Here is a 10,676-nt window from a genome sequence, read left to right as displayed (position 1 = left end):
CTCGAGCGGCAAAAGCGCTTGCCTTATATACAAACAGGCTGGGGCTATGCTAATTGTCTTTCAGGGATTGGCAGAGCACGAATCACCCCACTATCACCCCTGCTACTTGTCCTCCAGGGATTGGCGGAGCATGAACTACCCTATTAGCATGGTACCGCCCCGGCCAGATTGACACCAGGTGCAAACCCGCGCATGCGCAGTACTGTTGTTCACCACAGGAGGGCGCCGGATCACTTCATTATCACCCTGGCAAGGGGGCAAGCCTGCGCAAGCGGGATAAGTTGTTTACATCCAGATGGGGCTTTTGGATTTTCAAGACAGGGTCTCTCTGTAGCTCTGGCTGTCCTGGAACTCACTCTGTAGACCAGATCGGCCTCAAGCTGAGTCTGTCTCCCCTCCTGAGTGCTGGGATTAAAGTTGCAAGCCACCACCACGCCCTGGCCTGGGTCCTCGGCTGAGCCAACTCTCTAGCCTAATTATTTTTACTTTTGAACATGTAACTCTGCACTTTCTTTTTTCACTAAGACCTACAAATTATACGGTAGGCTGTTTGGTGCTACTGTGCCTATCCTGGTAGGCCCACTATATAGAGGATTGCCCCTCTCCTCCTCCTCTCCGTCCCCCATTCTTGACTCTGACCATGCAAAGTCTAGCAGGTGGAGGATGTTTCTAGTCATCTTGGAGTAGAGTTTGCTACAAGTCTCCAACAGCTGTTTAAGGACTGTCTCCACGCCCCCCTTCCAAGACTAGCTGACTCCTTAAAATTCTGGGTCATCCCCAGGCAGATGAGATACTCCTGCATTTCCAGAAACAGGAAGCTTCCTGAAGGAGGCGAGTGAGCGTCCCTTCGAGCGCAAGCTTCAGTCAGTCTCTAGTTGAGGTGAAAGACAATCTCCCAGTTATGGCCTCATTTAAGACATTCTCCCTCCCTAGCAGCCCGCGATCCGGTCCTCGGGTGACCAGCCCGGTCCCCAGTCCTTTTAAATCCCCTTCTTTGCCTCTCTCCAGCACTGGAGTCATTGTCCATCCAGCTCCACCTCCAGATAGCTTCACTACAAAGGTGGCCGGTCGTCGTCCCCACCTCCGTCTCCGCCACACACCACACCACCCCCCCCCCGCCCCCTTCAGAGCTGCTTCGCTTTTCTGTTTTGGGCCGCTACAACAGAGACCTGGGCCCAGCCTAACCTCGAGCTTGCTTCAGCACCACTTTCCAGAATGCTTCTTTCCCACCCGGGCCATACCCTATCCCTCGACCCCGCTCCTTCAGGTCAAAACTCACCCTCCTAAACCCCTCCTCCTACTGACTACCCCGCCCCACATAACTCAAGCCCCGCCCACTCTGCGTGCTGCCCCCTAAAGCAGTGCCCTCCAGCACCTGCAAACTCCGCACTGGGGCGGGATTAGAACTCTTATTCCCTTTTGCAAGAAATCCGTCAGCGGTATCAAGCCCTTCAGCATCACCGCTCATCCCCCACCTTAGCTTCCAGCTCCGGAAACCCTGTTTGTTCAGGCCCAGATTAAGCTCTGGGGGTCGGACCTAGCAACTGGCTTTCTACAGGGCTTCATCTTTAGGATCCTCTCCTAGGCACAGAACTTTCTGGGGCTTGTTGTCTTGCTTCGTTCCTCAGACACCCCTGGTCAGGTAAACATGGGTAGGTCAGGGTCTGGAGTGGAGTGTCCCCATTGCTTTGCCCCTTCCTCCAGAAGGGTGTCCAGCGTCTCCACACCTTTGACCACTACCCGTGGTCACAGTTCTGGCTTTTTTTTTTTTTTTTTTTTTTTTTTTAGTTTCCTGTAATTGGTGGGGGTGAAGCCTGGACCCTCTTTTCCTCTTAACTGCAACCTTGGCCCTACCGGGCTCTGTCCCACTAGAGCAGGAGACTTGTTCTCACGCCCTCGATTCAGGCCTCAGCTTCAGTGTCCGGGGCTTGCTCTCTGTCAAACCCCCTTTGTAGATAAGAAGGCTTTGGACAATCATCTCCAGTGTGGGGGGGTGACTTAGCTTGGTCAGGTTCAGAACTCCCCAGAGGAGAACCCTTCTAACTTTGGTCTGAGTTTCCCAGGATTCTCTGAGGAATCAGCAGGGTGAGGAAGTTGATGGTGGAAGGCTTCAGGGCCTCTTCTCCCTTTCCACTCCTTTCCAGGGACACCAACTCCAGGAAGTTGCCTATTCGTGCTAGGCTGGGGCCTATCCACAGGTGTCTGGAATCTTGCCTTAGAGTGGAGCTGGGTATATGAACTCAGCACGTCCAGGGAGAGGAGGTTAGTTTTGATATACTGGGTCCCTTGGAGAGGCTTACCGTTCTCTTCCTGGTCAGGCCATAGGTATAACATCAGCGAGGCTACCTACGGGTTTCACAGACCCATCTTAAAACCCACTCTATCCTCCCTGAATCCCGGCAGGGCTGGAGATTGGGGAAGCCAGGCCACCTTCTCTCCAGCCTTCCTCACACTTTCGAGTCCACCCGCACTATTTCATAGACTCTCTCCTACTGCTGGACTCCAGTGTCAGGGGCCAAAGCAGGAGAGAGATGGGTGGGCATGTAGCTCAGTGGGAGCAACCCACAGAGATGGGAGGTGAAGGCAGGACTCCACATTCTTCCTGCTCCTCTCTGCGCACCACATATGCTCAGTAAAATGAACAAAGAAACAGACCAACCAAGCTCATGAAAGGTTTTTTTTTCTTTTTTTTACTCATTTGTTCAATGATACTCTGGGGTTTCTGCTCAACCCCCAAATTGTTGTCATCCATATCCAGTTCAATCTCTAAATGGGGTCATCTTTCCTCCAGGGGAAAGGGCTCAGGGAAACTGCCAATGTACAAAGGAGAGGGCAGGAGGATGGGGAAATTTTAGGAAAGGAAGTAGGGGACCTTGATAGAAGTCCTTGATAGGGGACACAGGGAGAAGAGTTTGGGAGGTGAGAAGCGAGATGGAGGAGAAGTAGAGGGAGCAGAGGAAGAGCCCAGAGGCCCTTCTCAATATGGCCGCACCCTTGCTTTCTGTTCTCACCTCATATTGCTTCCACCATCCCTCGACTTCTCCACACCCTCCCTCCCACTGGCAAGGCTGGTCCCGTGGCCACCCACATGTTCCACATCTTCTCATAGCGTCCTTTCTTTTCTGCCTCTTCTTCCCAAAGCCCTCATTCTGGGTGGCTCTGTGTGTGTGTGTGTGTGTGTGTGTGTGTGTGTGTGTGTGTGTGTGTGTGTGAGAGAGAGAGAGAGAGAGAGAGAGAGAGAGCATGAGAGCATGCACGCACGTGTACACATTATTCATCAGCTCTCTCCCCATTCTTTCAGCCTCCAGTGGCCCACCAAACCTGGAGAGTATTGATCTGATTAGTCTGACCAGCCAATGAGCTCTAGGATCTGTTTGCCTCTACCCCAGCACTGGGTTTGCAGACACCCACCCTACGTACGCCCAGACTTTAAGTGGAGACTAGAGATCTGAGCTCAGGTCCTCCTGCTTGCAGGACAGACACTTTATCATGAAGCATCTCCCTAACCCCCCAAAGCCATCATTATTTTGGGGTCATTACACACATCTGTATGGCGAGGCCTCTGTGGTCACCTGCAGCCTCCTATAGCCACTGGCTTCTCCCTCTGAGCTGCTGCACACCCAGATGACTGTCCCTTCTGCCGCCCCCACCTCTGCCCCGTGGATTCGGGAACTTAGGATTCTCTGAGTTTAGCACAATCTCAGTATAGGAGGTACCCTCAAATCCAGACACCAAAGTGTTCCAGAGAATGATGGAGGGAGGGACGGAAGGAGGGAGGGAGGGAGGGAGAGGGAGAGAGAGAGAGAGAGAGAGAGAGAGAGAGAGAGAGAGAGAGAGAGCGCCAGAGCGAGCGCGAGCACCACAGAAGGTGTTTGGGGATGCAGGAAGAGATAGAACAGCAATTCTCAACCTTCCTAACGCTGCAGCCCTTCAACACTTGTTGTGATCCCCCAACCATAAAATTAGTTTCGTTGCTTCTTCATAATTATAATTTTGGAGCTGATATGAATTGTATTGTAAATATTTGATATGCAGGATATCTAATAGGTGACCCCTGTGAAAGGGTCATTGCACCCCCCACCCCATCCCCCGTTTGAGAACCGCTGGTATAGAGAGAGGACATGGGACAGATGAAAGGCTGGGGCACAGGGCCAAGAGCTTGGAGTGCTTCCGGTCTTCAGAGCACTGTGCTGAGCGTAGAGGAATCCTCTGAGCGCACAGGCTGCACGGGAGGAGCCCGCTTGACCGGGCGCCGCGTCTCATCCCGGTTCTGCCACACATAGTGGATCAGATAAGCCACTACCAGTGTCAGCCAGCCCCCCATGGTGACTAACAGGGCCACGTCCGTGCTCCTTCGGGTCCCACCTCGCCCGGTCCCACACAACTCTTCCTCCCCGGTGAGCAGAAGGAACTCGTGTCCCACGAGATCTGGTCGGGCTTCTGGACCACACACAATGCCTGTCCCCGAGCCTGGGGCTAACCTCACGTGCCTGAGCACTTCCTGTAGGGCACAGTCGCAGCGCCATGGGTTGGCGGACAGGTTCACTTGGATCTGCAGCCCCACGAAGGCTGCCACAGGCACAGATGCTAGCTGGTTGGCAGAGAGGTCGAGGTGGCGCAGAGTGGCCTCCAGGCCCTGAAAAGCAGCCCCTGAGAGATGAACAAGGACGTTATGAGACAGGTCTAATTCCTCCAGGGCCGGCAGGTGCTGGAAGGCGCCAGCTGGCACTGATGCCAGCTGGTTGGCATCCAGGTAAAGCTTTCGGGTGTCGTTGGGGATACCGCTGGGCACGGCACTCAGGCCAGCCCGGCTGCAGCGGAATGTCTGTTCTCCGGCTTCTTCTGCTATGTAGCAGCCTTGGGGCAGTGTCTGGGGGCTGGACACAGAGCGCCCTGTGCCTATCACCAGCAGGAGGGGCAGGAGGCGAGGAGCTAGTAGGAGCATGGTCGCAGATAAACATAATCCCGGACTGGAGGAGAATCTGAGTAATAGACGAACATATGACAGAGGACAAAGTTAGAATTCTATGTCCCAAGAAGCGCTCTCCGATTAGAGTCCCTAGGTGGGACCTCTCTGGACCCAAGCCACACCTTTCCAGGCTTTCTGAACCCTAGGACAGTTGGTCTGTCCGACCGCATCCCTCTGTCTCTTTCTGGCTGTCTCTCTGTCTCTGTTTCTCTCTCTCTCTCTCTCTCTGTCTCTCTCTCTGTCTCTCTCTCCCCCTCTCCCTCTCCCTCTCCCTCTCTCTTTCTCTCCAACAGGTCCCTGGGGAGGGGACTTCCTTAGACTTGGGTTCTATTGACTCTAGGTTAATCTATATGGTCCTTCTGTCCCTTTGCCCTGCTAAAATGGGCCTGAGGGGGATTTCCACGCTATTTCTTCTGCTTGCATATTCATTTCACTTACTGAAATAAACATTTTCGTCCTCTACGTACCTGTATGACTGCCAAGGGAGCCAGGCGAACACCAGCGGTTCTGGTTGGCACTAGTGTCACAAGAGGGATTTATTAGTGATAGATCCCAGGGTGTCCAGTCAGACTACCCACGTAGGTAGCCGGTACCTCTGGCCCCGCCCTCTGTGCTCATCAACTCCCTTTTCTGGAAGCATCTACCCCAGCCTGCCCCAGCTCTGTGTTCTTGGCTCAGTTCACCTCTCCACCTCCTCTGCCTTCTCCTTCCTGCCTCTCACCCTGGTTGGTGGCTGAGTCCTCTCCTGTGCTTCCGCCTTTCTCCCAGAAGTAGTCCCCCTGCCAGTGGGCTCTGGAGACCCGCTTCCTCCTTCAGAAGTCCTGTTTGTTTGAGGCAGCTGGAAGCTGTGACCTGGGGCCCAAGAGTATAGAGTTTCCTGGCATGTGACTCTAGGCCCCAGGTGTCAGATACCTGAGCCATGGCCTGGCCAGACAATGCCAAGAGAGAGCAGATCCCAGACCCTGATGTGAGGGAGACAGGCCTGGATTCCGTTCCCTGCCCCGGACTTTTTCCCCATAACCCAGCAGTTGCTATCTCCTATCAGCTGCTGAAAGCCGCCTCCCAGAACCTCCTTTTCTTGCCTAGACCCTGACTGGCCAAAAGGATGGCGGCTTGGTTGCCCTGGGTGCAGAATCCTGCGATTCCACCTCAGTAACTTGCAACCCAAGCCCCCTCCCGCTATGTTTTTGTTCTCTGGTGCCTGTCTTTTACTCAGAAACATCTAGAGAATGCCCCTGAATCTTCACAGGGCTAACCCTCTTGACCACCAGGCGGCGCTGTGGTTCCGTTTCCGTTTGCTGTTGTAGACGGTCACTCTAGGACTAGAGCCGGGTTCTTGAAGGCGCTTGGAGCCTGGTGTGGTGATTTTATGAGCTTTCCTGCCAAATTTTCACTCTGAACTAGGGGCCTAGGAAGGAAGGATTTGAGGTCTGAAGAGTGTTTGGATGTACTTCTGAGACCTCGTGTCTGAACAAAGACAGAATGTGGAGAGGCTCCATGCGGAATGGATGTGAGAGAGCTTGTACCGCTATTTTCTTTACATCTCCCAGAACCGTCTGACTTAATTGCAACACCAAGACAGGTTTCCCTGCTCCATTCCCCTGTTGTGTTTTGCAGGGGTGACCCTAAGTCATAGATATGAATGGCTGTGTACATTGGTTGGTCTCAGTTATGGGTCACAACACCTTGAGGGGGGTGTCAAACAACACTTTCACAGGGGTCACCTAAGACTGCTGGAAAACAGATATTTACATTACTAATTATAATGTAACACTAGCAAAATTACAGCCATGAAGTAGCAATGAAATTAATTTTATGGTTGGGGGACACTGTAACATGAGGAACTGTATTAAACGGTTGTAGCATTAGAAAGGTTTAGAACCTTACTGGGTTATTGTTATTAATTATTATTATTATTGTTTTTATTATCATTATTTTTTTTCTTTTTTCTTTTTTTCGGAGCTGGGGACCGAACCCAGGGCCTTGCGCTCGCTAGTCAAGCGCTCTACCGCTGAGCTAAATCCCCAACCCTATTATCATTATATTTATAGTTTGATATTTTGTCTCGTTATGTAGCCCAGGCTGACCATATGCTATGTAGTCCAGGCTGGCCTTGAACTCACACTTCTTCTTCCTTAGCTTCCCAAACCTTGCTGGGTTTTTGTAAGAGTTTGTGTTTGATCAGACACATAACTGTAGAGTCTGGTGCAAAATGAAATATGAGGGCTTTTGTTCACGAACTTAAGAATTTCAAGATAGTAATAGTGCAAACCTAGCCCAAGGTTTCTCCAAGCATTGACATGGGCTCTCCTGGAACCATGGACACTATGTCATGAGACTGTCCCTGGGACTTACTTTTGAAAATGCAGTTTGAGAAGTATGATGGGGTTAGGACCAGATGGTAGGGTACCAGATGTTATGGCCTCTGACTCATCCTTGTTTTGTTGGGAAGGGCATCTGAAGATCAGGGTGTGTGTGTGTGTGTGTGTGTGTGTGTGTGTTCCAATTTTCGGTACTGAATGAGAGGCCAACTAAGATGTTCTTGGGTCCCCAGCATATTTCCAATCCTTCTTCAAGTCTGGGACTGCAATGACTTATTCTTCAAAGCCTCTTCATCCTAACGACTGTTTATGGGCCCCACCATTCTGCTACATCCCCTCTCCTGATATCCTATGGGTGGTGGGAAGGAAGGATTTGAGGTCTGGAGAGTGTTTTGTGTGTACCTCTGAGCCCTCGTGTCTGAATGAAGTACACACACACACACACACACACACACACACACACAATTTGTTGCTGGTGGTCTTGGTTCTGTTTGTTTGGTCGGTTTTGGTTTTTTTGTTGGTTGGTTTGCATTTGTCCTGTGTGAGATGCTTTCCAGTTAAGGTTACACACTCTGCCACTGAATGCTTGGAAGTACACTTTTCAGCCTCCCATCCTGTTGTTCTCTTACACTGGCAGGGAGATGATCCAAGGACCAAGGGCTGAGTCTGGCTGTTGCTGGGAGAGTTCTCTTGATGGACAAGGACATTTGCCAAGCCAAGAGTGGGACTGGCATGTGCCACGCACGGAGCAGTTAAAAGAGCAGCTGGCAATCTGCCCACGGGAGAGGCCACCTGGAGCTGTGCTTGTGGTTGATAAAGGGAGGCCAAGCCAGGGCTCAAGAAACGGGAGATCTGAGGGTACTCGAAACCGTGCTTAGGACCGTGTACACTACGGCGTGTGCTAATAGAGGTCAGAGGAGAAGATGTGCTCATCTGGCCATTTTAGACCAAGATTTATGTGTACTATTTTTAAGAAAGTTGTGTGCACGTTTGCATACCTGTGTGCATATGTGGGGTGTGTGTATTGGTGTGTGTGTGCATTCACACACCTGTGTAGTTGTGTGTGCTGGAGAGTATGTCCACCGGAGTACAGAAGAGAATAGCAGACCCCCTCGGAGCTGGAGTTACAAGTGGTTGTGGAAAACTGGACATGGGTGCTGGGAACCGACCTCAGGTCCTCTGCAAACAGCAACAGGTGTCCTAAGCACGGAGCCGTCTCTGCACACCTCCCCCACACTTGGCTTCCTCATTCGGTGAGGACTTCCTGTCAGCCTGATGCTCAAGTATGTGAGGTGAAGAGTGTACTGACCAGTCCTCGGCCCTAGAGTGCTGCGTCTGTAGCCATGGTTCAAAACCAGTCTCCGTGTTGGACCCTCTGGGAGTGCTTTGAAAATCATTTGTGCCAGGGTTCATCTGGAACAGTTACACCAATATTTTCATGCATTGCCTCTAGGCAATGTTTCTGGCTTTCCCCAGAGATTTCTTCTTCTTTTTTGGTGGGGATGGGGAGGGGTAGGATTTGAGACAAGGTTTCTCTGTGTAGTGCTGGAACTCAGTTTGCAGACCAGGCTGGACTTGAACTCACAGAGATCCTGCCTGCCTCTGCCTTCCAAGTGCTGAGATTAAAGGCATGTGTCACTACCACTAGGCATCCCCAGGAATTTCTAATGTGAGCCTGTGTTACGACTTGTCAGTTTAGGAACCACAGACATGTTGACATATGTCTTCTCCATACATTAATGTGACATTTGCCTTGATTGACATGTGTGTAAGGAGCTCGAAGCACAGATAGACGATGTGGCTGAACCCTCTGACTTCCAGCTCGGTATCTAGCTCTCATCTCCCTCTGTGATAGCCTCACGGATTAGGGGGAGGCTCTGATGATGGAGCCTGATTGGCCCTTGGGATACTCCAGGTCCTCTTTCCCCCACCTCCTTGGCAGCTTGGTATTGGTCCAGATTCCAGCCAATGATTTCTTAGGGGCTGACTAAAGTATTTTCTGGGACAGTTTTTGATTTGTTCACAGGAGAGGGGCAATCTAGCCATCTTGCCACCATGGGGCAATACAGAAGAAAGGGACAACTTCAGTGAGGTGTTGGCCTGGCATCATTGGGTCACTCAGTCAGCACCAGCCTTCCTTCCTGTAGGGCACAGAGGTCTTCGTGCTCACAGGCAAGCACTGGGAGGCCTAGACTGTTAAGCACACTGGGTTGTCCCTTCAAGGGAAGGAATGAAAAACCTTTTAAGTATCCAGAAGGCTGGAGGGGATGTAACTCTGTGACCTAGTGACTCTGTGTGGCTATGCAATTTTTTAAAAGATAGATTTATTTATCCACTTATTTAATGATATGAGTATGTTGTCATTGCTGATACCCCAGGAGAGAGCGTTGGATCCCAATTCAGATAGTTGTGAGCCAACATGAGGTTGCTGGATATTTAAGTCAGGATCTCTAGGGAAAGGTCTTAACAGTGCTCTTAACCATTGGACCATCTCTCCAGCCCTGGCGATTTTCCATTACTGGATCTTCCCCAAGACCCTCATCATACATTTTTTTTTCAGTCAATCTATAGAACCTATCTTTATGGACTTTACAAAAATCTTTCAGTGTAGACACATCTAAGCTGTATTTAGCTTCCTTGTGCGCACGGGATTGAGTTAATTATCACCAGAATAGTTTTCACCAAACTGTGCTGTGCTTAAAGATCCCTAAAATAAACCATCTGGAGTCAGACTCCTGAACTTGGAAAGAGTCTTGACTACTCAGGAGCTGCTATTGTGCTGCCTTCTTGCCTCCTGTAGCGGTCTCTCTGCTGCCCGTGAAGGTCGTGGAGGACCCCCTACCCTGTACCTCCTTGATTCACTACATGGAGAGGTAAGCCCCACGGGCTGGAGAGATGGCTCAGTGGTTAAGAGCACTGACTGCCCTTCCAGAGGTCCTGAGTTCAAATCCCAGCAACCACATGGTGGCTCACAACCATCTGCAATGGGATCTGATGCCCTCTTTTGGTGTGTCTGAAGACAGCGACAGTGTACTCACATAAAATAAATAAAATCTTTTTTTTTTTTAAGATTTATTCATTTATTATATATAGGTACACTGTCGCTGTCTTCAGACACACCAGAAGAGGGCATCAGATCTCATTACCGATGGTCGTGAGCCACCATGTGGTTGCTGGGAATTGAATTCTAGGAAGAGCAGTCAGGGCTCTTAACCACTGAGCCATCTCTCCAGCCCCCCCCCCCTTTTTTTTTAAAGGAAGATTAGCCCTCCTTTAACTTAGCTACACAATAGGGTATTGGAAGCTTTGAAGTCAACTGGTGTGGATAAAGAAAACATGAGATTCGCAATGGAGGGGCTTTGTTCGTTTTTGCTTTAAAGAAGCGT

The 10,676-nt window shown here is 50.8% G+C and overlaps 1 protein-coding gene across 2 annotated transcripts; it reads right to left on the bottom strand.

Moving 5' to 3' along the window:
• Nucleotides 1-2,692: 2,692 nt before the first annotated feature.
• On the bottom strand, nucleotides 2,693-6,229 carry Lrrc3c (leucine rich repeat containing 3C). 2 transcript variants are annotated; one of them, XM_087570768.1, is made up of 3 exons: nucleotides 5,691-6,229; nucleotides 5,437-5,486; nucleotides 2,693-4,982 (listed from the first exon to the last, which is right to left on the bottom strand). In XM_087570768.1, exon 3 carries the CDS (start codon nucleotides 4,943-4,945, stop codon nucleotides 4,178-4,180), a length of 768 nt encoding a protein of 255 aa, XP_087426894.1. In that variant the 5' UTR covers nucleotides 4,946-4,982; nucleotides 5,437-5,486; nucleotides 5,691-6,229; the 3' UTR covers nucleotides 2,693-4,177.
• Nucleotides 6,230-10,676: the final 4,447 nt, after the last annotated feature.

The sequence above is a fragment of the Rattus norvegicus genome, chromosome 10, assembly GCF_021556685.1.
Source record: "Rattus norvegicus strain SHRSP/BbbUtx chromosome 10, alternate assembly SHRSP_T2T, whole genome shotgun sequence".
Lineage (NCBI taxonomy): Eukaryota > Metazoa > Chordata > Mammalia > Rodentia > Muridae > Rattus > Rattus norvegicus.
The sequence above is the reverse complement of the archived record's forward strand: the minus strand, read 5'-3'. Positions and strand labels throughout refer to the sequence as shown.